We start from the raw sequence: 26,107 nt of genomic DNA, 5'->3' as shown, positions 1-26,107 counted from the left end.
AATTGAGGAAGAGCTGCAGGAAACCACAGTACAAGAGAGAACTGTTACGCAAGGGCATACCAGGAACAGGGGTCAGTGTGGATTAGGGCTGAGGTGAAGAGATGGCACTGACATGCTTTAGGCAGTAAACTGTGGCAACTGTACTGCACACTTCAGGTCTCCATGGGAACTGCTGCCAAGCAGCGGGGCTCCGGCGCCCTTTCTCAAAATGGCGGCCGCAAGGCTTCACTGCGTTTGGCTCAAGCAGGGGGGGGGGCGCCATGTTGAGTGAGGGAACGGCCGACTGTCCTCTGGTTCCGGGAGTCCATGTGTCGAAACCGGGACCCCGAGAGTCCGGTTCTGTCTCGCTGTCGACCGTTTTTAAACGGCGTTGTTTTCGTCATGGAGGACAGAGAAGGTGAGCTACCCCTTTAAATGGATTTTGTTTTGTTTTAATTAGTTTTTGGTTGTTTTGTGTGTGTTCCGCGAAAGTTTAGCCGGGGATGGAGCGCAACCAACGGTGTGCCAACCGAATCCGGGGTCGAGCCGCCGGTACCACCACCACGAGTAATGATTTCCTGGCTCACTACTCTGTTTATCGGGCTTCTTCCGACGCTTCTGCGGACCGGTTGTTTACAGCTGGTTCCGACCAGAACTACTGAATAAAACATGTAAAAACCCGGAGCCCTCGATCACAGCCCCTCTCCCCAGTTTATTTAGAGATGCTGTAATAGTGTTAATAGAGCTTTGCCAGCAGGGGGAGCCACACTGGACCCAGGACCTGCAGGGAGACTCCTGGGACAGCTCAGCCTGCTGCAGGGAGAGGTGTCAGTGGGGCCAGCAGGGGGCGCTCACCCTGCGGGCTGTGTGGGTCCTGACGCCCCAGTACAGCGACGGGGACACTAGACTGGAAACAGGCGCCGTCCTTCGGATGAGACGTCAAACCGATGTCCTGACTCTCTGTGGTCATTAACAATCCCAGGGCGTTCCTCGAGAGGGGTAGGGGTGTTACCCCAGTGTCCTGGTCAAATTTCCCCCTGGCCTTTACCCATCATGGCCTCCTAATAACCCCCCTCTCTGAACTGGCCTCATCCCTCTGCTCTCCTCCCCACTGAGAGCTGGAGTGTGGGAGCGGACTGGAGATCGTGCAGGTGGGTACACCCTGCTGGTGGTGGAGGGGATCCCCACTTCCTGTCCAGCGCCCTGAGAGGAGTGTCCAGAGAAGTGCTGTACTAACTGTAAGGAATTATTATTATTATTATTATTATTATTATTATTATTAATTATTGTTATCCTGTGAGAAGCATATTGATAATATTGCTGATGTTTTTATCTGAGAAATTAAGAACTGAAACTGAGAGGGGGGCTGAGAGGGGTTCAGAAGTCCTGTTTACACGCCCAGCTGCACACGAGAGGAGCAGAGGAGCCCCTGTGTGTTTCAGAGTCGAGCAGAAAAGAAGCTGAATGCACCCTGCAGCTGAGCTTGAAGAGGAGTACCTGAGGCACTGAGTCTCTTTAGTCTGAAAGGAGTGTCCCACGCTGATAGGCTGGAGGAACTCGTCTCTTCAGTCTGCAGGGAGCGTCCCGCACTGAGGCTGGAGGAACTGAGTCTCTTTAGTCTGAAGGGAGCGTCCCACACTGACAGGCTGGAGGAACTCGTCTCTTCAGTCTGCAGGGAGCGTCCCGCACTGAGGCTGGAGGAACTGAGTCTCTTCAGTCTGCAGGGAGCGTCCCGCACTGACAGGCTGGAGGAACTGAATCTCTTTAGCCTGCAGGGAGCGTCCCGCACTGACAGGCTGGAGGAACTGAATCTCTTTAGCCTGCAGGGAGCGTCCCGCACTGAGGCTGGAGGAACTGAGTCTCTTTAGTCTGAAGGGAGCGTCCCACACTGACAGGCTGGAGGAACTGAGTCTCTTTAGTCTGAAGGGAGCGTCCCGCACTGAGGCTGGAGGAACTGAGTCTCTTTAGTCTGAAGGGAGCGTCCCGCACTGAGGCTGGAGGAACTGAGTCTCTTTAGTCTGAAGGGAGCGTCCCGCACTGACAGGCTGGGGCTCTGAGTTGCTCTGTGCTTCAGAGGCTCAGGCCTGCAGTTTCCTGGTCGCTATGCGGTCTCTGGAGTTACTTCAAACCGCAATGACAGAGCTCTTAGCTGCAGGAGGCGTTGCCCTTATAATCCCAGTAGTCCCAGCTCTCGGACTGGGCGTCCCGCTGTCCGAACAGTCCCCAGACCCGTGAGGAGTGAGGCTGTCCCGTCCGAACAGTCTCTCGCCAAGAGCAGGAGTCTCCTCTTCCTTCTGTGCTCTCACTCTGGACTGCTGCCCACAGCAGTGAGTGAGCAGTGAGCTGTCACACTGTCTGTGGTGACTATCTGCTGTTTCCTGACTCTGTCCTCCTCGTGTTCAACACTCTGTAAAAACAGTAACAGGAGCTGATCAGTTTAACACTGTGTAGCTCACTCCAGTCTCTCCCAGTCCAGACCCCAGTCTCTCCCAGTCCAGACCCCAGTCCAGACTCCAGTCTCTCCCAGTCCAAACTCCAGTCTCTCCCAGACCCCTGACTCTCCCAGTCCAGACCCCTGACTCTCCCAGTCCAGACCCCAGTCTCTCCCAGTCCAGACTCCAGTCTCTCCCAGTCCAGACCCCTGACTCTCCCAGTCCAGTTACAGATACAGAGACACACTATATCTGCCAGTTCTCTGCAGTTCCTTACATCACACAACTCTTAACCTCAGCTACAAAAACTGACCAGAAATACTGTGGTTTTTTAGCTGTGACTTCAGCAGAAGCAGCAGATGAGCAGCGATCGGGCCTGTATCAGAGAACTGTGCATGATAGGCGTTTTCAGAAGCAGGCACGCCCCTCAGTGTTATGAAGAAACTTGGTTTCCTATTTCTCTGAGAATCAAACTGATGAAACATCATCAGTACAGTTTCTTCATCTTCACTGTTCGGCACTGTTGCTCTTTCCCAGTTTAACGGGATTTCATTTATCAGCTCACAGGCATCTGAAGCCAATAGTAGATACAGAGTGTTTCTCTTCTGGCTTTTTGAACTGAGCTGTTACCAGCTACACACAAGAGTGTCAGCCTGTGCTGTGTGTTACTGTGCTGTCACGACACACAGGAATGTCACCCTGTGCTGTGTGTTAGTGTGTTGTCACGACACACAAGAGTGTCACCCTGTGTTGTGTGTTGGAGTGTCTGTACCCCAGCCTCCCTGAGCTCTCCTCTCCCCTGCGCCCTGCTGTGTTGAGTGTGTCTGTGTCTGTACCCCAGCCTCCCTGTCCTCTCCTCTCCCCAGCGCCCTGCTGTGTTGAGTGTGTCTGGGTCTGTACCCCAGCCTCCCTGTCCTCTCCTCTCCCCAGCGCCCTGCTGTGTTGAGTGTGTCTGTGTCTGTACCCCAGCCTCCCTGTCCTCTCCTCTCCCCAGCGCCCTGCTGTGTTGAGTGTGGCCTCATTCTCTGCTCTCGTCTGTCAGAAGCAGTGTGGTTTCCTGTGCTTCATCCCCTGAGCACTTCCTCAAACACTTCTTCACTCTCATAGGAGCTGACTGACCTCTCCCACAACATGGCCCCTCTCTGCGTTCTTCTCCTCTTCCTGGCTCGTGAGTGCTCCTTTCTTTCCCGCTTTCGCCCTGAGGAGCTCCCTCTCTCTTTTCTCCTCTCTCCTCTCTCCTCTCTCCTCTCTCCTCTCTCCTGTCTCCTGTCTCCTGTCTCCTCTCCCCTCTCTCCCTCTCTCCTCTCTCCTCTCTCCTGTCTCCTGTCTCCGGCGTCAGAGTGTGTTTTCTTGGTGGTGCCTCTGTGAGTCAGTGCTGTCTCTCTGTCTCTGTGTCAGTGGGGGGTCTTTCACTTGCTGTTTCACTAGAGCTGTCATGTCTCTCAGTGACTCTCTGTCACTGTGCGTCAGTGTGTGTCAGTGTGTACAGTGTGTCACTGTGTCACTGTGTGTGTGTACAGTGTGTACAGTGTGTCACTGTGTCACTGTGTGTGTGTACAGTGTGTGCAGTGTGTGTCCAGTGTGTACAGTGTGTCAATGTGTCAGTGTGTGTGTGTCCAGTGTGTCCATGTGTCCAGTGTGTCCAGTGTGTCACTGTGTCAGTGTGTCCAGTGTGTCACTGTGTCAGTGTGTGTGTGTCCAGTGTGTCACTGTGTCAGTGTGTACAGTGTGTCAGTGTGTCAATGTGTCAGTGTGTGTGTGTCCAGTGTGTCTGTGTCCGTGTGTCCGTGTGTCCAGTGTGTCCAGTGTGTCACTGTGTCACTGTGTCAGTGTGTCAGTGTGTCAGTGTGTGCAGTGTGTGCAGTGTGTGCAGTGTGTCAGTGTGTGCAGTGTGTCCAGTGTGTCAGTGTGTCAGTGTGTGTAGTGTGTGCAGTGTGTCAGTGTGTGCAGTGTGTCAGTGCTTGTGAACAGTGTGAGGCAGTGAGCTCACAGTCTCTGTATTTATTCCCAGGTCTGTCTGGACACACCAGAGCTCAAGGTCAGTGCATCAATGTCTCTCAGTGTCTCTCAGTGTCTCAGTATTTTAGTCTCTCAGTGTTTCTCAGTATCTCAGTATCTCAGTATCTCAGTATTTCAGTGTCTCAGTGTCTAAGTCTCTCAGTATCTCAGTGTTTCTCAGTATCTCAGTATCTCTCAGTGTTTCTCAGTATCTCAGTATCTCAGTGTTTCTCAGTATCTCAGTATCTCTCAGTGTTTCTCAGTATCTCAGTATCTCAGTATCTCAGTATTTCAGTGTCTCAGTGTCTAAGTCTCTCAGTATCTCAGTGTGTCTCAGTATCTCGGTGTCTCTCAGTCTCTCAGTATGTGACTGAACACGCATGTGTTCAGTCATTACAGTCCTCCGACAACTCAGTGTGCTTTTTAAACATCAGCTATTGTGCTCAGGGTAGTGTCTCCAGTGTGGTTTTGCAGTTGTGTTATGAACTACCTGGGTCAACTTTTAAAAAGCCCTGGTTCTTTTTCACATTTATGATTTTTTAGGCATAAAAAAGATATAAAAACGGTGCTGTAATACAGGAAGTGTTCTGTCGAGGTTCAGACGGCTGTTGCCTGAAATCAGAGTTTCTCAAGGTGTAAAAACACGGTGAATATGCCCAATGAGGACGACCAGTGGCTTCTGGATTTAGCAGTCCTCACAGACCTGACTGAACTGCTGAGTGAGCTGAGTGTCGAGCTGCAGGGACACAATACAAATGTCATCGACACAATCAGCAGTGTCAACACGCTCAAAACAAATTACAAGTGTTCTCCGGTAAGCTTCTCAGTGTCAGTGCTCACATTAAGGTAGGATATTCTTTTCTCTAAAATGGGGAACATTACTGGTTCTCTGTAGCCTGAGTCACTTGCTTTTATTTGCTGTCATTTTAGTGATGGGTATCGTTATTGTACTGATGTGCCCACAGTCTGTTTTTCCTGTATCAGAGCTTCAAAGTCACACTGGTAGATCGCACTGGACTGGCAAATGAAAAAGTAGCTCTTATGCTTAAAAAGGCTGGGCACCCCTGCTGTAGGGACTGTAGGACTGTAGGGACTGTAGGACTTTAGGGACTGTAGAGACTGTGGGAGTGTAGAGACTAGGAGTGTAGAGACTGTAGGTACTGTAGGACTGTAGAGTCTGTAGAGTCTGTAAAGACTGTGGGACTGTAGAGACTGTAGGGACTGTAGAGACTGTAGGAGTGTAGAGACTAGGAGTGTAGAGACTGTAGGTACTGTAGGACTGCAGGGACTGTAGAGTTAAGAGCAACCATCTACTGTCTCTGCTCAGATGCATCATGGGAATTGTAGTTCTCAGTTGCGTACTGTTTAAATTAAAGACTATTTTTAACCTGTATACAGACAATACAGGTACAGGAATAGTAAGGGTTAGGGTCTTTGCCTGTAGCCAGCAGTGCAGCAGTGCAGCAGTGCAGTGTGATATACTGATGACAGGAGCAGTGAAGAGTCCTGGGCAGCACCAGAGAGATGAGACACAGAGCTCTAACACTCCTGTCAGTGCTGCTCAGGACCTGTTTGCTCTGTTGACAGGGGAGCTGCAGAAACCAAAGATCGGTGTGGAGAGCTCGAAGATCTCCAGTGAAGGACGTGTCCTTATTTCCTGTGAGACTTCCAGCTCTGTCAGTGTTACCAGCTGTAACCTTTACTCTGGAGACACACAGCAGCCACACAGATCAGTGAAGACTAGAGGAAAGACCTGTGTGTTTAATGAGAGTGTGAGTGATGTGAGCAGTGAGGTGAGCTGTGACTACAGTGTGGGTACAGACCCCAGCACTCTCTCTCCACGCAGTGACAGAAAGATCATACCAGGTGAGTCTCTGATCCCTTTCCTACACTGAGACACTGATCCACTCTCACATCCTGAGAGCTGTACTCTGGTACTGAGTCACTGCCTGTGTTCATGAACAAAAATAACCCTAATGCAGCACACATCCTGTAATATCTACACTCTGACACTCTCCCAGAACACATGATAACAACCCCCTGACTGTCTCTGTTCCTGTGACAGATATTAACAACCCCCTGACTGTCTCTGTTCCTGTCACAGATATTAACAACCCCCTGACTGTCTCTGTTCCTGTCACAGATATTAACAACCCCCTGACTGTCTCTGTTCCTGTCACAGATATTAACAACCCCCTGACTGTCTCTGTTCCTGTCACAGATATTAACAACCCCCTGACTGTCTCTGTTCCTGTCACAGATATTAACAACCCCCTGACTGTCTCTGTTCCTGTCACAGATATTAACAACCCCCTGACTGTCTCTGTTCCTGTCACAGATATTAACAACCCCCTGACTGTCTCTGTTCCTGTCACAGATATTAACAACCCCCTGACTGTCTCTGTTCCAGTGACAGATATTAACAACCCCCTGACTGTCTCTGTTCCTGTCACAGATATTAACAACCCTCTGACTGTCTGTATTTCCAGGTCACTCACAGAGACCAGGCATCAGTGTGAGTCACTCAGATATCCCTAAAGAAAGTTCTGTCATTGTTACCTGTGTGGCTCCTGAGTCTGTGAAAGGAATCAGCTGTGAGCTGTACAGACACACAGATCCCAGTGTCTTCAGGACTCTGAAAGTCTCAGGGAATGAGTGTCTCTTCACTGTGACTGGGACAGAGCTTCTTCAGGGACTGAGACAAACTGGGCTGTACACTGCTGTTGATCTGAGCTGTGAGTATAGAGACCCAGTCTCTCGCTCACAGCGCAGTGACAAGACCACAGTACAGGTGCTGGGTGAGTTAACAAGTCATTTCTCTAGTCTCTATGTATCTTAAAACACAGCAGAAATGTCAGTGTTTTCCAGCTAACAAGTTTAAAATAACCAATAATAGGAAAGGAAAATAAGATCATTTTAAAACAGAACTCCAAACTTGTCTCTCTGGCTCACTGACTCCAGGTAATTCCAGTGCTGAAATGTCACATTTTTTATGCTTTCTGTAGGTTTAAGAATTGGTTTGCAAAATCATTATGAAAGTGTGTCTGAGTAAACACACACTGTGTCAGACACAGACACAGAGGGTTACTGTGTCCTGACTGTGAGACACTCTTAAACACACACTGTGTCAGAGACACAGACACAGAGGGTTACTGTGTCCTGACTGTGAGACACTCTTAAACACACACTGTGTCAGAGACACAGACACTGAGGGGTTACTGTGTCCTGACTGTGAGACACTCTTAAACACACACTGTGTCAGACACAGACACTGAGGGGTTACTGTGTCCTGACTGTGAGACACTCTTAAACACACACTGTGTCAGACACAGACACTGAGGGTTACTGTGTCCTGACTGTGAGACACTCTTAAACACACACTGTGTCAGAGACACAGACACTGAGGGGTTACTGTGTCCTGACTGTGAGACACTCTTAAACACACTGTCACGGATGTCCAAAGGGACTAACCGTGGGGAGCAGGAGAGCGGAAAAAGACCCATATGCGTAGCGGCGAGACGGGAAAAAGGCTCGGGCTCATTAGTGCAAAGAGTTCAGGAGTGCCGTATAGAAACCTATGCCCTCAGGGAGCGGACGTGGGGCACCCTGGTGCTAGGCGGGTCTCAGGACATCCGAACTTCAAAGCTGAGCGAGGACAGAGTGCAAGACCCGGAAATATATAGCCCAAGGGAAAGAGAGGGACAGGAAGGACAGCAGACCGGAAACTAGGGACAGGACAGAGAAGGAGCGCCCTCTGGCTGCAGAGGGTGTGACACACACACTGTGTCAGAGACACAGACACTGAGGGGGGTATTGTGTCCTGCAGGTGTCCCGAAGCCTGAGCTGAGAGTGAGCCCTGCAGTGGTCAGAGAGACAGACTCCGTGGAGCTGAGCTGTGAGGGGCCTCAGTCTGTCTCTGTGTCTCACTGCTCCTTCTACACCGAGGGAGCGCGACTCACTGAGAGTCACCCAGCCTGCCGGAGGTCCTTCACTGGGGCTCAGCTGGCCACCGGGGGGCGCCGCAGTGCGGTCAGGAGGGTCAATGTGACGTGTCAGTACACTGCGAAGACAGACTATTCAGAGTCTCCATCACCTCACAGCGACCCTGCTACAGTGACAGTGATGGGTAAGGACAGACTCTGACCTGCTCCAGTGCTTCCAGCAGTGACAGGGATCCAGGGTTCTGGGGCTGACCCGTGCCCCTCTCCAGTCACGCCTGAGTGAAACAGCTCAGTTTCGGAGGACAGTGACCAGACGCTGTGCCCCTGCTCACAGCATCTCTAATGGAAAGTTCATGAGAAAAGGTGTTTTATCCTAAAAATGTTGTTTACGGACAGAGCTGTGCTGCAGAAGCAGCTGGATACTTAGAACAAAGTGTGACGGCACCCAGCTCGTCAAGGGCACGGGATGTTTTAAGAATGTTTATCTCTGCTGCTGGAAGAAGGGAGTATGAGAAACTATTTGAACAATTGCTCTTCTTTGCTAAAAGCAAAAACCTGTAAGTGATGGAAAATCACTCATCACACTTGATGTAGAAGAGGTCTTGTCTTTCGAGCTGTCGCTGGCCTCTCGAGGGTGGGCACTGGGGGCAGCTGTGGGCAGGAGACACTGGCCAGCACACAGCTTCCTCAGGGGAGCAGTCGGATTCCTCTCCACTTCAGGCACAAGTACTGTTGGAATCTGATGCTGTTTTTTAAACCATGCAGGTCTGATGAGTTAAAAACAGGACAATATGAATATGGACTTATATTCAGCTTTTCCTTTTCCTCTTGATGCAGAATCTTGAGTCGCTTCAAGGTTTCCTACAGGTACAAATGTGTTAATCACAGTAATATACTGTGATGTATCGTCAACCAGTGCATCTTTATTAACCTCTCTAGATGTCCTTTGTACATAATTACAGCAGGGCTCTTCTCTAATGGTATTGTTACTGTTTGAACTGTACATGTGCTGTGATGTCCAGTCAGTCAGTGTGCAGATATGACACTGTGTCCTCTCAGGTGAACTCTCTCTTCTGTCTCAGGTGAGCTGTCCAAGCCCACAGTGTCAGTGACTCCTGAGACGGTCAGTACCAGAGACACAGTTCAGAGAGGAGAGAGAGGTGAGAACAGCCTGAGCTCTTCTCTCTCTGTCTGTGTGCTAGAGGTTCTGTAGGACAGAGTGACCTGCTGTTCCCCTGTCATTGTGGAGACTGTACTGTAGCACAGAGTCCACTGAGCCCTGCAGGGTCTCTAACTCACCAGCAGTTCTGAACATACTGGATACTCGCCCTGACCTCTGACCTCTCTGGACTGTCAGTGCTGACCTCTCTGGATTGTCAGTGCTGACCTCTGACCTTTCTGGACTGTCAGTGCTGACCTCTCTGGATTGTCAGTGCTGACCTCTAACCTTTCTGGACTGTCAGTGCTGACCTCTGACCTTTCTGGACTGTCAGTGCTGACCTCTCACCTCTCTGGAGTGTCAATGCTGGGGTTCATGGTTGAGGATCCCTGAGACAGACATTCTTTCTCAACTTGCTCTCTGTCTTCTTTTCCACAGAAGACCAGTCGCTGATGTGGAAGATTGGTGTCACAGCTGGGCTCTTCCTCCTGGTGGGGGTGATGGTGATTGGACTGTGGTTTTGGTGCAGTGAGTATCTTTCTAACAGTGCTGGACTGTGTGTCTATACTGCTGTGAGATCACTGGACTGTGGGTCTGAACTGGTGTAGAGTCACTGGACTGTGTGTCTGTACTCTGTGAGATCACTGGACTGGAGTCACTGGGCTGTGGGTCTGTACTGCTGTGAGATCACTGGACTGGAGTCACTGGGCTGTTGGTCTGTACTGGTGTAGAGTCACTGGACTGTGTGTCTGTACTGCTGTGAGATCACTGGACTGGAGTCACTGGGCTGTGGGTCTGTACTGCTGTGAGATCACTGGACTTGAGTCACTGGGCTGTGGGTCTGTACTGGTGTAGAGTCACTGGACTGTGTATCTGGATTGGTGTAGAGTCACTGGGATGTGTGTCTATACTGGTGTAGTCACTGTACTGTGTATCTGGACTGGTGTAGAGTCAATTGGAAGTGTATCTGGACTGGTGTAGAGTCACTGGATTAGTCTAGAATTACTATACTGGTATCTTATTACTGGAGTACATATGAATGTAATATATCAGTTTCTTTATTTGTCTTTTTCAGAGAGGAAGAATTCGAGAGGGTGAGATCTTCTTTCTCTCCATACCTTCCTGACTGATAAGGCTCATGTCTTGTCCTGACAGAGACTGGGACACTGCTGTGTGAGCAGAGGGCAGTATTGATCCACAGGGAGCTTGATAACTCGTTTTATAACACTCCCAGTTTAGACTGTGACGGACCGTTCAGTTGGTGCAAATACGTGCTGTGTGTTCATATATCAGGAAACACTCCGCTCTGAAGGAAACCTTTGGGAATCCAATTGGGAAAGCGATGAGGAATTCAGAAAGCACGTTCTGAGTAAGAAACTCCCGAAGTGGAGGTGAATTCTGAGGATGTTTCTGGGAAGGTTAATAGTGGAATAATCAGTTCTTGCCACGATGACAGTGAAACAGCCTGCCTGCCCCTGTTCGTGCTGGTCTGTGTGGATTCATGTCTCTTGTCTCCTGTCTGTGTCTCTGCAGGCGGTCTGCTTCCAGCGAAGTCCCTGCAGATTGTCCGTGTAGGTATCAGTGCTGACCAGGAATATACCTTTGTGTCTGTTAGTACATTATATTACAGTACAGTGTAGATCAGGCTCTGTAGATACAGTATAGTCTGGACCTGCTCTGTAGATACAGTACAGTGTGGATCAGGCTCTGTAGATACAGTACAGTGTGGACCTGCTCTGTAGATACAGTACAGTGTAGATCAGGCTCTGTAGATACAGTACAGTGTGGACCTGCTCTGTAGATACAGTACAGTGTGGATCAGGCTCTGTAGATACAGTACAGTGTGGATCTGCTCTGTAGATACAGTACAGTGTAGATCAGGCTCTGTAGATACAGTACAGTCTGGACCTGCTCTGTAGATACAGAACAGTGTAGATCAGGCTCTGTAGATACAGTACAGTGTGGACCTGCTCTGTAGATACAGTACAGTCTGGACCTGCTCTGTAGATACAGAACAGTGTAGATCAGGCGCTGTAGATACAGTACAGTGTGGACCTGCTCTGTAGATACAGTACAGTGTAGACCTGCTCTGTAGATACAGTACAGTGTGGATCAGACTCTGTAGATACAGTACAGTGTAGATCAGGCTCTGTAGATACAGTACATAAAACTGTTCTATGTAGGCTAGTACCACCTAAAAGTCAAAGGAAGTCCTCTCTCTCTCTCAGTGACAGTAGGTTCTCAATGTTAATGTGGACCAGAATGTGAACAGACTAAAATTCCTACAACTTGAGTGTTTATCTGTGACTGAGAAATCCTGTTTCTTTTGTCCCCTTGTGGTAAAAGATTTATTTTCTTACAGATGCTCTTGTCATGACTCCAGGCTCCAGCGATAATACAGTAAGTACAGTATAAAACTAGAATATAATTAACAAGACACCGTCGACTGATCTTACACTCCGTACAAAGTATTATACAGGAGTACTGACCCAGTACAGTCCCCTGAACTCACACTAGAGTATTATACAGGAGTACTGTCCCAGTATAGTTATCTAAACTCACACTAGAGTATTATACAAGAGTACTGACCCAGTATAGTTATCCAAACTCACACTAGAGTATTATACAGGAGTACTGACCCAGTACAGTCCCCTGATCTCACACTAGAGTATTATACAGGAGTACTGGCCCTGTACAGTGATCTGATCTCACACTAGAGTATTATACAGGAGTACTGACCCAGTACAGTCATCTGATCTCACACTAGAGTATTATACAGGAGTATTGACCCAGTACAGTCCCCTGATCTCACACTAGAGTATTATACAGGAGTACTGACCCAGTACAGTCATCTGATCTCACACTAGAGTATTATACAGGAGTACTGACCCAGTACAGTCCCCTGATCTCACACTAGAGTATTATACAGGAGTACTGGCCCTGTACAGTGATCTGATCTCACACTAGAGTATTATACAGGAGTACTGACCCAGTACAGTCATCTGATCTCACACTAGAGTATTATACAGGAGTATTGACCCAGTATAGTTATCCAAACTTACACTAGAGTATTATACAGGAGTACTGACCCAGTACAGTCCCCTGAACTCACACTAGAGTATTATACAGGAGTACTGACCCAGTACAGTCCCCTGAACTCACGCTAGAGTATTATACAGGAGTACTGACCCAGTACAGTCCCCTGAACTCACACTAGAGTATTAAACAGGAGTATTGACCCAGTACAGTCCCCTGATCTCACACTAGAGTATTATACAGGCGTACTGGCCCTGTACAGTGATCTGATCTCACACTACAGTATTATACAGGAGTACTGACCCAGTACAGTCATCTGATCTCACACTAGAGTATTATACAGGAGTACTGACCCAGTACAGTCCCCTGATCTCACACTAGAGTATTATACAGGAGTACTGGCCCTGTACAGTGATCTGATCTCACACTAGAGTATTATACAGGAGTACTGACCCAGTACAGTCATCTGATCTCACACTAGAGTATTATACAGGAGTATTGACCCAGTACAGTCCCCTGATCTCACACTAGAGTATTATACAGGAGTACTGGCACAGTACAGTCCCCTGATCTCACACTAGAGTATTATACAGGAGTACTGACCCAGTACAGTCCCCTGAACTCACACTAGAGTATTATACAGGAGTACTGACCCAGTACAGTGTTCTGATCTTTCACTATTATACAGTATTGCTGATTGTGAAGTGTTGTGGAAAGGTGGAACAGTGTCATTGTATTGATGCTACTTGCTTGACTTTGGAAGTGCTGTTACACAGTATTGGTTGCTCTACCTCTGAAATGAATTCATTCATTTAGTTGTTTGTTCCTGTAATTTATCCAGACCACTTGGTTGGTCTCTGATCACCTAAAAGAGCAAATTGCAGAGGCCTGTAGGACACGTCCCAGTCTAAACGCTAGAAGGAACCCCATGTGCTGTGACAGCTGTTTCACTGGCTGCTAGTGCCCACCAGGCTCTGTCTGTCGTTCACCGCGGCTGGGACTGAGCCACTGAAGCTTTCACCCCTCTGAGCTCATCGGGCAGCGCCGAGACACGTCAGCGCAACAGCTGTAGCTGCACACAGGCACCGCGAGTTTCCGAGATCTGCTCCAGTACGTCTCTGTGATCACCTGTCCATCGATCCGCAACTCCGTCTGTCTCCTGCAGGCTGCACAGGACGTCACCTACTGCACCATCCCAGATCGGCCCTCGCCTGCAGCTCATGGGCCAGTTCAGGCTGGACAAGACATCACCTACTCCACAATCCCAGATCTGTCCTCGCCTGCAGCTCACAGGCCAGTTCAGGCTGGACAAGACATCACCTACTCCACAATCTCAGATCTGCCCTCCTCTACATCATAAGGGCCTGTTCAGACAGCATAGGAGCACTGTGGGAGCAGAAGAGTTCACCTACTCACACAGGCTGGACTGAGCATTGAATGTACAGCTGTGCTCAGGCCTGTGTGTTGAGCTGTACAGCTGTGCTCAGGCCTGTGTATTGTGAGCTGTACAGCTGTGTTCAGGCCTGTGTATTGTGAGCTGTACAGCTGTTTTAATGCACACTTACTCAATAAATTGACAGTTGAAGTGACATGTTTTTGTTCCTAGAGTTTGTGTGTGCTTTGAAAGGTTCTGGGCCTTGAAACTCCGGGATGTTGGTGAGTTTACAGACGCAAGACATTTTTTTGGGTTTCATTGCATCTAAACACAAGCAAGACAGAGGTTTCCAGGCTCTGCTCCGAGTTTAACTGGCAGACCTGACACTACTGGATTAAATCCTCTAGAAATCACGTTTCTAGACTTTTATCAAACACTTCAAAAGCCTGTGTTACACACCTGTTGCTACGCTATATAATAGAGTGTTCAAGAGATCACAGAGCTGGTATTATGACTATATTGCACTCTTGGGTATTAATATGAAGAGCACTTGGGATTTGTTTGCAATCCGTGTTTATTCCAATAAAATCCTGGAGAATGACATCTCTGATGGAACCGATCCGGTCCGGTCCAGGGGGCCGCAGTCCCTGTTCGGTCCGGCCGGCGGGGCCTGGCTCCTCGCCCACTCCTGCTTCTGGCGGAAGTTCAGTCGTTGGAGAGGCGACCTGTGCGGTTTCTGGAAAGAGAGAACAGTGTTGCGGTGCCTCTTGCTTCCCAGTCATCTCAACCTCACGGCCCGTCGGCCCCTGACCCCGCTGAAGAGGTCGGGGCGGTGGCGTGAGAGAGAGGGAAGTGCGGTTTTATTTCGCCTGTGCGGAGAGTTTTTCTGGCCCCGGCGGACGAGTCCTCGGAATGAGTCATCCGCGATCTCGGCGGGCGGCAGGGGCGAGAGCTGCCAGCCAGACACCGGGGGGCAGCGGGGTGTCGTGCCTTCGCTTGGGCCGGCTCGTCTGGAGCAGCAGTACCGGTTCCGACCAGCAAGACGCAGCTGCAGCATTCAACACAAAAAGATTTGCTGTCTGCAGGTTTCTCCAGCCCCTCTCCGGCACGAGTAGGGGGGGTTGTGTTGAGTGAAACGGCAAGGCTCACAGCCAGCCTGGCCGGGGAGTGGGGGAGGACACTGGGACAGCAGGAGACAACCCCACGCTGCCGAGGGGGAACATGCAAACTCCACACATACAGAGCACCCCTAGTCAAGTCTCGAACCCGGGACAGAGAGAGCCAAGGAGGCAGCCCTCACGTTTATTACAGGAACACGGACGCTGTTCTCTATTTCAAGTTAGAGTGGAGTGTAAAGGCAGTGTAGGGTCTGTGAACTGTTACCCAGCAACGGTGAAATTTCCAGCTGAGGAAACAGAGCAGTGAAAAATCCAAGACCGAGCAGCTCCAGAGACACTGTTCTCCCATGGGTGCAGGTCAGGCTGGCCGACAGTACTGTGCTAAACCGATCTGAAGAAGCCTGCAAAGTGCACCATACAACTAATTAACCCCGAGTACCCCCCAAAAGCTCTGACGCAATCTGTGTCGACTCACAAACGATGCACACACACGCACACAATTTCTAAACATGCACGTGTTTAATCTCAGATTGAAGGCTCACACTGAACTCTCGTGAGCTACAGGAAGGTCAACGTTGGCACAGACAGGAGGGTCAGTTATCAGCTTGTTCAGGGACCCGAGTGTATTAAATACAGCAGTTTGTGCCTGTGGCTCGACTGTGCTTACAGACCGAGGACCACAGGACATGCCAATAACCACAGAATGAAGAATTAGACATCCTTTTTCTCGGTTCTTCATCCTCACATTGTAAAAGGATGAGGGCTCATATTCACCATCACACCACTACTGGATAAAATCCTCTAGAAATCGCGTTGCTACACTTTCACATAGGCGTTACTTCATGATATAGCACAGCAAGAGCGTATGTATTTCAGAGACTAAATCCCAAGGAAAGGTTACCGGCGCCGCTGTCCTCCAGCCCCAGCAGACCAGAGCAGTCTGAGCCCGCGGGGACAGGGGTGTCCGTCTTCCGCAGTCCGGAGACTCACTGGCCCCACCCCAGGCTGCGCCCGGCTGGGACATGACTCGCTGACACAGCGTGATCATTTCATCGCCGAGACCTCTGACCCGCAGGCAAGAGCGCCCCCTGGCAGCCGGCGGCGGCCTGTCCAGTCCTTCCCCTGCGCCGTCTTCTCCAGGAGTCGGGAAGGAAAGGAAGAGGCAGACTGTGTCCAGACTCTGGCTGGACAGGGAGGGAGGTAAGAGCGCCTGTGTCTGGGAGCTCAGGGTGACAGCAGTGCAGGAGGGAAGGTGAACATCCTGACAGGAGGACAGGAGCTGACAGAGAGGGGCAAGAGGGGCTGAGAGCTGGAGAAGATCCCAGCAATAAAAACACATTGAAAAACAAAGCAGCCATATCACCCTGCAACTCACAACTGGCAACCCATTGAAGCTCAGCAGGTGTGAGCCTGGCCAGTACCTGGATGGGAGACCTCCTGGGGAAAACTAAGGTTGCTGCTGGAAGAGGTGTTAGTGGGGCCAGCAGGGGGCGCTCAGCCTGTGGCTCATGTGGGTCCTAATGCCCCAGTATAGTGATGGGGACACTAGACTGTAAACAGGCGCCGTCCTTTGGATGAGACGTAAAACAGATGTCCTGACTGTCTGTGGTCATTAAAAATCCCAGGGCGTTTCTCGAAAAGAGTAGGGGTGTAACCCCGGTGTCCTGGCCAAATTTCCCATTGGCCCTTACCAATCATGGCCTCCTAATAATCCCCCTCTATGAATTGGCTTCATCACTCTGCTCTCCTCCCCACTGAGAGCTGGTGTGTGGTGAGCATTCTGGAGCACTATGGCTGCTGTCGCATCATCCAGGTGGGGCTGTAAAGCGCTTTGAGTGGAGTGTCCAGAAAAGCGCTATATAAGTGTAAGAATTATTATTGACAATAATACAGAATCTACCCTTCTCTCCACTAGAGTATTGATTCAGTCAGCTCCCACTGAGTGAGAACACTGGCCACAGCAGAATTAAAGACAAACTGAAATCTAGAAATCTGTTCAAGACAGACGAGTTACAGACAGGCAGAGGATCAGAAACTGTAAAAGAACAGACAGCAGAAGCATGATTAACAGAAAAGAGACTATAATTGTTAGAAAAGTGTTTAAGAGAATTACAGGAAACCCTCAGTTTAATAGAGTAACAGGAGGAAGGGGTGTTCATTATTACACAATGTCTTGTACATTACAAATTAGAGAAAACGCTGACAAAAATATACAGTATAACTGCTTGTGTGGTTTCTGGAACTTTTGACTTGCTAACAATTTCAAAGAACAGTAAATGAAAATTGTTCCTGTGCCTTTTATAGTCATGGTAAAGGTCTTTAGTTCACGTGTTGCAGATATACGGTATAAAATTTGCTGAAGAATATTAATCAAGTAACACCCATCATAAGCAATTGGCCTAGGGTTACTGTGGGAAACACTTTCTGGTGTTGCTGACAAAGTTCCCCTCCAGCAGCTTGTGTCTGATACATTGAAGGTTGACTGTAGTTGTTAAATTCAGTCTTACAGCTGCAGTGATTGTAGTCAGACAGTAACAGCACTGAAGCACAATGAAAACAACCAAAACATGTCATAATTGTTAACACATTTAAGTGAAATCAAAGCTCTTTAACTTTTGTGGAATAAGGTCTTACAACTATCAATATACAGAACGAAGCTGAAAATGGATCAAGATGACAATTCTCCCCAGTGAAGCCGGTGGACACAGTTCTGATCATAAATACAGATAATATCTCAACACTGCTGATGTAGGACAGAGGTCATACGGTCTTCAGCTCCTCCTCTGAGCTGGGATGATGATCACATGTAGAAGAGTGAGGAGTGGGGTTAGGGAGTGGACATGCCATCAGCATCTGAACTCAGTCATTAAAACTCAAAGTCGAGCTGGGTCAGAGTACATTTCACACTCCAGTGAGTAAGAACGGTAGTACAGGACTGAACAGTGAAGTACTGGAGTGAGCTCCACTGTTTCAGAAGCCCGAGCTCACACGCTGTTGCTCTTGGCCGCCACCAGAGGGCAGCCTGCAGCTACAGACGGCAGAGCCAGGTACACGGTCTGTATCCGCGGCTCTGCAGACAGCTGCTCCCACAGCCCGACAGCCCGCTCCTCTTGGTCAAGCCAGGGTACCAGTGAGCTGCCCAAGAGAGCTGACCCGGGCTGTGAAAGCAGCGCCCCGTCTGTCTGACACCATTCCCCGGTTCTTCCCCGACATGTTGTCGATACCAGAGCAGCAGGCAGTAAAACTCTCCCCTCACTGTCACTGGGGCCGCGAGTCCTGGCCGAGCTCCGGAGTGAGAGAGCTGGAGAGAAACGAGACGCAGAGAAAACACTGAAACTTACCTCTCGACTCGTACATGGTCCCGCCAGACTGACTGAACATGTGATTAAGAGCACAAAACTGAAAAAAAGAGTGATGTTTGTTAGTCTCGAATTACAAGTACATTTCAAGAGCAGTGGCAAGCAGCAGGTTATATGAACGAATATTCACAGGATTCTGCAGACAACAGAAGCACAACCCGGAGAAAATAATAAGAGTTGAAAATTATTGTAGAACAGTGACCTAATACAGGTTTAAATGCACAGAGCAGTAAAGCTTGAAAAGCGTTTGGACGAGTTACTTACCACCGTCTGTCCGCCTCTCGCGCGAAAAAAGGATAATCAGGCGGGTCAGAATTTATAGGACCTGGAGCCCAAAGTGACCAATAAACAGGCGAGACGACATAATTCGCGGCTCTGCCCACCAAAATCCTTTATTAATATTCAATATATAGGCAGCGGTTTTACAATTAATCTAATTTGTAGTTCGTCCTCCCAACGCATGAGGGCGGTGCAGCCCCACCCTCTACAGAGGTCGCTGGCTTTCGGACGAAACGTTATGGACTCTGATTGGCTGAGATTCTCATATGTAAATAAGCCCCGCCCCCAGTGTGGCTCCTTCCGGAAGTTCTGCCGAAATGGGGAGGTGGGGTTTGTGAATGGCGTTTTCTCGATTTTATTGGGTTTTTAGTCTTTTTTTGGCCTATTTTTTATTGATATCGTTATGAAACATCACGGAATCGTTGCGGATTTAAAACTGGACGTTCCTGACTTTCAGCAGTTTGATTAGCAAGATAGCGGCGGTAACGCCTCATTTGCATTTATTAAAATCGGTCGCTGTATTTTAATGAGCTGATTTGCATTTATCTTGTTAATATGAACTAGAAAATTAGTTTTCGGCTAAAATTGTTTTTTTTTAAGGTTTTTAATGTTTGAACTGAATTAAAACGCTCAATTTGCTTAAGTGCGGAAAAGTGATTTTCTGTTGTTTTTTGTAAGATGTTTGTTAATTCTTATTTGCCCACAATTTGCATTTATTAAAATCGCGCACTAGTTACTTGTATTTTAATAAGTTATATGTATATGTGTTAATATTAAATAAAAAAAATAATTCTAGTGAAAATAACGTTATTTTTTAAAGTTTACTGTGTGAACTCTTGTCTTTTTTTCTACTGCTTGTTTTGCCAGTAAGATGTCGGCGTTAACACTCTCATATGTATTTAAAATTGTATTAAAATCAGTTGACCAGTCACTTGTATTTTAATAACTTCTATTTTAATGATTTATATTTTTTGTTGTTTATGTTTTGTTATTTTTTGCTTTGGAAAGTGTTTTCATTTGAGTCCTTTTTGGTTTCTAAAATGTATGTTTACACTTGTACTGAACACAGATAAATTTTAAATGTATTTTACTTCTGGCTTATTTTTTTTAGAGAATGTTTTTTAAAAATTAACAATTAATATTCTGATTATGCTAATTATCTCAAATGAGAAAAAAATGTTTATGTATCAAGTGAATTAAAGTTCATTAGCTTTAAGCAAATCTCACCCGGGGCTGGTCTTGGAGATGGGCTTATGCTATTGGGCTAACTGTCTTGTCACTTGTCAATCATAAAAAGAATGGCGTCATTTTGGGGGGTGTTGTGATTTGATTGACAGATCTTTCAACCAATCAGAAGAGAGAAAATGGGGTTTTGCCCCTGAGCACAGGTCCCTCAGTTCCACAGCAAATCATGTCAACCCCCTGCACTGTTAAATACAGCAAGACTCGTCCTAGATCTGCACCCAGTACCCCAGCAATGAGCCACAACTTTACAGTCAAGCACTGTTTATTCATGAACAGGAGACGATGAATAACAAACAGAATAAAACATACAGTTGATTTTTGGAATTGCATACATTTGATCACATTCAAGCAAGATACAGAAACAAGTATGTAAAATGGAGTTCTAGACAAGTACAGAATATGCCTGAGGAATTGTACAAGTCAGACTTCCACATTAGTGCAGATGACTTCAGTGCTGCAGCTGTAGTGAAGGAGTGTCAGTGTGATGTCAGGGTGTGGGGGTCTAAGCCAACTCACCCTGTCAATCAGATTCTCCTCAATTTGGAAATCATAATCTCAGACCTCTGTGAGTGTGGATGAACAGCAGGAATAGTGGTGAATTAATCCTCATCATGTCATGTGGTCTGACGTATTGGGACACATTCAGGTTAGATGCATTTCAGAGTGTAAACCAGTAAATGAGCTCACTGTACTCTGTGTCATCATTGAAGATGAGGTATCACTTGTTCTTGAGATGCTTTTACTTTGTATCATGCTGAAGCAGTGACTTCAAGTTGGATTGAGATCTGCAGACACACTTGACCAGTTTCTGTTTTCTCCTGATGAGCTCTTTGGTTGCACTGACTGGATGCTTTGGTCATTGTCATGCTGCATGGTGCAGCACTGTCCAGTAAGTATGGAGCCTTTTCTGCTGCATCAGAGACCCTGTTTCTGTAAACTTCAGAAATCACTCTGCTGCTGCCATCATTAGCTACATCCTCAATGAAGATGAGTGACCCAGTCTGAGACATTCCTGCATCCCCAGGCCATGACATTCCCTCCACCAGGCTTCAGCATGCGCTCAGAGGACAGAGATGACAGGTTCAGGTGTGGAGAAAGAAAGGAGCTGCAGATGCTCCAGAGAACAGCACCTCCTGTGAGAGTCATGGCCTGGCCTGGGGAGATCATGAGGAGACTCCTTCACCTGTCCGTCTCCATCAGCACTAGTGTACTGGGTCACTGAAGCTCAAACCTGAAGGCTGTGGACTCAGAGCTGAGAGCTCCAGCAACACCTCAATGTCCTCTGAGCTCAGATGGAGATCACATGTACAGGAGTAGGATTAGAGGTGGTGTTAGTTAGGGACCATGCATGTCATCTACATCTCAGCTCAGAGGACACACATCAAATATTCAGGTGTTGTAGCTTTGAGTCAGTTTATAATGCAACCAAGGAGGTCATCAGGAGAATAACTGTAGAAACACCTTAACTTGTTGGGTCTAATGCCTGGATTTCAACCCTATTGACAGAAGGAAAAACAATTGAAGTATGATCACCTGAAGACTAAATAAGAACATGGTGGCAACAGCAAAGCATCTCAGATGATTACAGAGGGCAGTGAGCTCAATGGGTCTCAGACCTCAGGCAGTTACTGTCTCAGAGGGATATACAAGCACATCCTCTTCCACACTCTGAAATGTATTTAAAGGGAATGTGTCCCAGTAACTTCAAAATAGAAAGTTGAACATTGTTTATTGTAATATGATCAAATGTATGCAGAGAATTACCACAGAATAAAACCATGATAATATTTCTGTCCTGATCAAGAACAAATTGCTTGACTGTAAAGTTGACTCATTGCAGTACTGATGGAGGACACTGTCCCTTTCCAATGAAAACCTGCATTTTCCAGTGTCCCATAGTATCAGTACACCTTGACAGGAGGAGGTTGACTGACAGGGCCAGTGACATGAATTAATGTGCTTTGTTCATGTTCTGGGCTGTTAGAATTCTTCCACTGCACCATGAAAAAGATCGGAGTGTCTTGGGGTGGGAGTGCAGCTGAGGCTGTTGGTGAAAGGAGATTGTTCAGCTGTAGGAAAAACCTGCCTGTTTGAATGTGTTCAGAGTGGAGAGGAGTGTCAGTGTGGAGCTGCAGAGGAACAAGTAGGGGAGAATTCCACACTGAGAAGAACATTTATTCTGGCTCTGGAGATTTCTTCATGTGTGAGACAACAGCTACAATTGTCCTTAACACTGTCACTGCAGAGTCCTGATATCTGAATCATGTTCACATACTAACTGCAGGATTCAGACTCACTCCACATCATCAGAAACCATGTCCTTCCCCTGAGACAGTCGAGTTCACCCCAACACAAGCGCAGGAGAGCTGCTGTGTGGTTTGGATGCTGTCAGAAAGCAGGCGAGGGGCAGGAACCATTAACATTCATCACAGGAGAGTGTATAAACCAGAGAAATTAAACTGGTTTAGTAATGAGTGTTGAGAATGGGGTTTATTAACTGTTTGGGCTTGACGTGGTGAGGTAATGGGTTGAGCACAGGTGTAGAAGTGATTGCTTTCAGTCTCAGAGCCTCTTCAGACTCCTGTTCTGTCTCAAGGTGTCCTGTTTCTCTGCAGCCTGATGGCCTCCCAACACACAGACACGACTCCACAGCCAGAACCATTTTCCTGTTTCCTTTCCAGTGTGGAGTCGACACCTGCTTGTTCCTTATTTGTGTTCCCTGTGAGCAGTGTTGTCTTGAGGTGAATAAAGAGCATGAGTGGGCAGTGTAGTGTCAGTGTGGGAGCCCGTCCTGTCTCAGGGTATTGCAGTGTGAAGGTGGGACCTTGATACTGGAATCAGAGCTACTTGCAGCCTCTTCAGTCCACTGCATTACAGTGTAGCTGCACCCAGTGCTGTTGAATTGATAATTAGCAGGATCAGCAGTAATTAAGCAGCTGGTTGAGTCAGATTACTGCAGTGGAGTGCACTGGAAGGGCTGCAAGCTGAGTAGCTCCGAATAAAAGTAAATTTGTCCTCAAATGTTTTTTAATTTTTTGTTTAACTGTCCCCGTTAGGAGATTTTTGGTCTCTCGTGTCCCTGTTTGAAAACGCGCTGTTTAGCAGCAGAGACGAGCAGCTCCGGGATCCGCCGCCCCTATTGGCCGAGTCTGAATGAGAAGGCAGGTGCGGTCAGTCTGCAATTAGACTTCAATCCGCGGCTGTTTAGCGGTTCCGACGCCTGAGTCGCTTCTCTGCCTTTAAATAGCGAGTTTGCAAACAAAACGTTTTTCACGTTTACCGTTTATCTGGAGCGGGATCCTTGGCGACGGCTGTCGGCTTTTCTCGGTCCAAGTGGAAAATGTCATAAGATGGGGCTGGAAAAGTAAATGAATTTCGAAACTTACTTTTGGTAAAGTTTGTATTTATATCATTTATCTGTTTGTAACCCTTTTCTATAGAAAGCTGACGGTGGAGCTGCCGGACGGGCTGTAGGACTTGTGGCTTTGACTCTGCGGAGAGAAACGTGGTATTAAAATCGTGCTTCAGCTTCTTTAAACTGCTAGTTTTGTATGTTGTGTTTTTACCTGCACAATACGCTTTTTCTCGTTTGTATTCCAGGCTTCTGCAGGATCCTGGCGCGGCTCTGGGCTTTAAACGGCGGCTGCCGGGTCCTTCTCGGCGTGGAGACCTGAGCGCAGACCCACCCGTGTACCGAGTGACCGGAGCTCCGCGGCGGATTCACAGGCGAGTCCGAGTCTCTTCTTCCTAGAGGCCGAGAGAGACCCGGTCAGGAAAGCGCAGCTTCAAGGCTCGTTTAGGACTGAAAACCACTTTCACAGGGGCTTCGTCTCTCTTACCGGTATCGACTCACTGTGCAGCTGCAGGTCCGGCTGGGTTTTCTTTCTCCGGAGCCGGTTTGCATGAAGACGCGCCCACCGCTCTGTTTGGCTTGAACTGGGGAAACTGGTAACTCGAGTTACCGGTAACTGACCGCAGGAAACTGGAGCCCAGCCGTGTGAGACCCGGTGTGAAACCCGAAACCCCCGGTGTGAGGAGAGAGAGAAGCCGCTTACCTTGCTCTCGAAACGCCGGCTGTCCTGCTGTAAAGGTTAAAGCGAGAGAGTTAAAACATTTAAAATGCATTTCTCGTAGAAAAAGTTGCTGCTTTTGTTAAAACCTGTAAAAAAATTAATGCATTTTTTTTTTCGGCAGCCGAGCAAAGCGCCTGTACCGGGAGAGCAGCGGGGTACCAGCCGCCTCTCTCCCAGCCAGCGAGCCGCCGGAGTCCCCCCCACCTCCCCTGACCCCAGCCTGCACGGGCCTGGAGCACAGACCCGCCCCTATTTATAACGTGAACCCCTAATGAGCGCGAAAAGGACAGAGGTAGCAAAATAAGAGACACCGGGGACTGTGGATACCAGTATTATAACACTGCTGCATAGTGTAATTGTTTTATGCTTTATACCCTTATTTGCTGTAATAAACTGCTGTGAGTGTTAATTGGTTAATTGATTATTCTGGGGTCTGGTGACCAATATATAGAGCAGCCTCGAAAACAAGCTAGGATATATATTATAAAGTTAAAGGACTAAGCGAACAATGTAATGTCATCTAAATCAGTTCAATATGTCGACATTTAAAGTCGCAGTAACACTGTGAAAAGCGATGTCAGAAGGTGACATTTCACAGTGTGGCCGCCAGGCGGAGACACTGCTACATGTGTCTATGGAGGCTGTTCTAATGAAGCCCTTTTCAGTTTCCAGCTGTGCTCCACTGACCGCGATGTCATCTGTATCCAGTCCAGCTCCTGGCCCTGAGCCTCAGTGACACAGCAGACACCAGCTCCAGGCCAAGAGCCTCAGACTGAGATTCTCACCAGCTCTGAATGAGCCTCAGAGGGATGTTGTGCTGAAGGTGTTTCCTGCACATCTTTCAGCCACTATTCTGTTAACTGTGCTTCTCTGCCACAGTCCAGAACAGTTTGTCTGACCCATTTCACAGTCCTGGAGAAATCTGTCCCTGCCTGTCACACGTGTGTCTATTGATGTGTCTGGATCAGAGATCTGTCACTTTCCAGCTATGATTTTAAATCCCTGATCAGTTTTACAGCTCGGGGTAAAAGCTGGAGGTCTGTGGCCTCTCACACTCACTCTCATTCTACAATTTGCTGAAGGCTGTATTGATCCTTTTGTAATTGATCCTGTTTTGATTATTGTGACTAAACCCCTCTGTACATCTGTCAAACTCCCCACGTCTCATTCCAGCTGTAACAGATACAGCTCCTGTCTGAAACAGTCAGTAAGATCATTGTGTATCGACACCCTTGTCTGTCTTTGCCTCCTTGAGTCCCTGCAGATCTCCCTCTGTGAGAAGGTGACAATATTCCTCCCGCAGTCCCTCTCTGTCAGGCTGCCCTGAGACAGGACTGGCCACAGTGTGGCTTGCAGAACAGGACTCAGACTCTCCAGTGCAGGACCTGAGCTCAGGGCTGTGGAGGGGCTGGCCTGTCCCAGGTCAGGGTCAGCAGGGGGAGAGGAAGGAGTCTGCTGGGAGCCCAGGGTCTCCAGTGCAGTGGGGAGCTCAGAGCCCAGTGTCTAGAAGTGGTGTGGGAGTATCTCTGTGTCCCAGAGAGGAGGGTGGACAGTGGTGCCCAGTGGGGTCCTGCCCAGTGACCCTGGAGAAGGAGAGGAAGGACTGTCTGCAGAGGCCAGAGCTGCCAGCCCAGCAGAGGGCATCCCAGAGGCTTCTCCTGGCCAAGCAGAGGGGGCTCAGGCTCCCCAGGGAAGAGCCGCTGGCTGGGTCTCTAGAGGGAGGAGGAGCTGTTGACCTTCCTGCTGCTTCTCCACTCGTCCCCAGGGCAGCTGTCCTGTTAGTATCCAGCAGCACCAGTGCTGCTCCTGAGACCCTCATTCTGCCTCTCTGGCTGTTCCTGAACACTCCCTCTGTGGCTGTTTGCTGACAATGATACCTGTGGAGCTTTAAACTAAACTGCCCTGTGTCCCTGCCTGCTTCAGCTCATACTCCCCATTCCCATCAGCAGGGCTGCCTCTCAGTGTCAGTGTTCATTCTGACTTCCCACTGCTTCACTGACTGGGTTTCTCCTGGGCCAGTCTGACCTGGTCCTGTGTCTTCTATCCCTTTACACCCTGTGATCTCTGGCTCAAGACTGTCAGGCCTGGGGGCTAGGGGGCCGATTCTCATCAG

General features: G+C 48.4%; 1 protein-coding gene and 2 long non-coding RNA genes across 7 annotated transcripts; 2 read left to right on the top strand and 1 right to left on the bottom strand.

The window, feature by feature from the left end:
* The first annotated feature begins 48 nt into the window (after window positions 1-48).
* LOC148640484 (uncharacterized) lies at window positions 49-14,134 on the top strand. 4 transcript variants are annotated; one of them, XM_088620189.1, is made up of 12 exons: window positions 49-397; window positions 3,519-3,579; window positions 4,423-4,449; window positions 5,997-6,275; window positions 6,899-7,207; window positions 8,236-8,535; window positions 9,433-9,510; window positions 9,948-10,037; window positions 10,585-10,603; window positions 11,043-11,080; window positions 11,872-11,909; window positions 13,711-14,134. In XM_088620189.1, the coding sequence occupies exons 2-12, from the start codon at window positions 3,543-3,545 to the stop codon at window positions 13,903-13,905; spliced, it is 1,410 nt and encodes a 469-aa protein (XP_088476315.1). In that variant the 5' UTR covers window positions 49-397; window positions 3,519-3,542; the 3' UTR covers window positions 13,906-14,134. The 4 variants fall into 4 exon arrangements, with proteins under 4 accessions (XP_088476315.1, XP_088476313.1, XP_088476317.1 ...); XM_088620187.1 differs by lacking the exon at window positions 49-397 and adding an exon at window positions 961-1,217; XM_088620191.1 differs by lacking the exons at window positions 49-397; window positions 10,585-10,603 and having other exon boundaries at window positions 3,148-3,579; window positions 13,711-13,851.
* Window positions 14,135-20,165: 6,031 nt separating this feature from the next.
* Window positions 20,166-23,620, bottom strand: LOC148640483 (uncharacterized). The gene is made up of 2 exons (XR_015930483.1): window positions 23,488-23,620; window positions 20,166-23,412 (listed from the first exon to the last, which is right to left on the bottom strand). It is a non-coding gene; the product is annotated as an uncharacterized LOC148640483 (long non-coding RNA).
* LOC148640482 (uncharacterized) lies at window positions 23,149-25,952 on the top strand. 2 transcript variants are annotated; one of them, XR_015930481.1, is made up of 5 exons: window positions 23,149-23,285; window positions 23,362-23,429; window positions 23,522-23,928; window positions 24,116-24,346; window positions 24,660-25,952. It is a non-coding gene; the product is annotated as an uncharacterized LOC148640482 (long non-coding RNA). The 2 variants fall into 2 exon arrangements; XR_015930482.1 differs by lacking the exon at window positions 24,660-25,952 and having other exon boundaries at window positions 23,522-23,647; window positions 24,116-24,403.
* The last annotated feature ends 155 nt before the right edge of the window (window positions 25,953-26,107 follow it).

The sequence above is a fragment of the Lepisosteus platostomus genome, chromosome 25, assembly GCF_059453375.1.
Source record: "Lepisosteus platostomus isolate fLepPlt1 chromosome 25, fLepPlt1.hap1, whole genome shotgun sequence".
NCBI lineage: Eukaryota > Metazoa > Chordata > Actinopteri > Semionotiformes > Lepisosteidae > Lepisosteus > Lepisosteus platostomus.
This window is presented reverse-complemented; position numbering and strand designations above follow the sequence as displayed.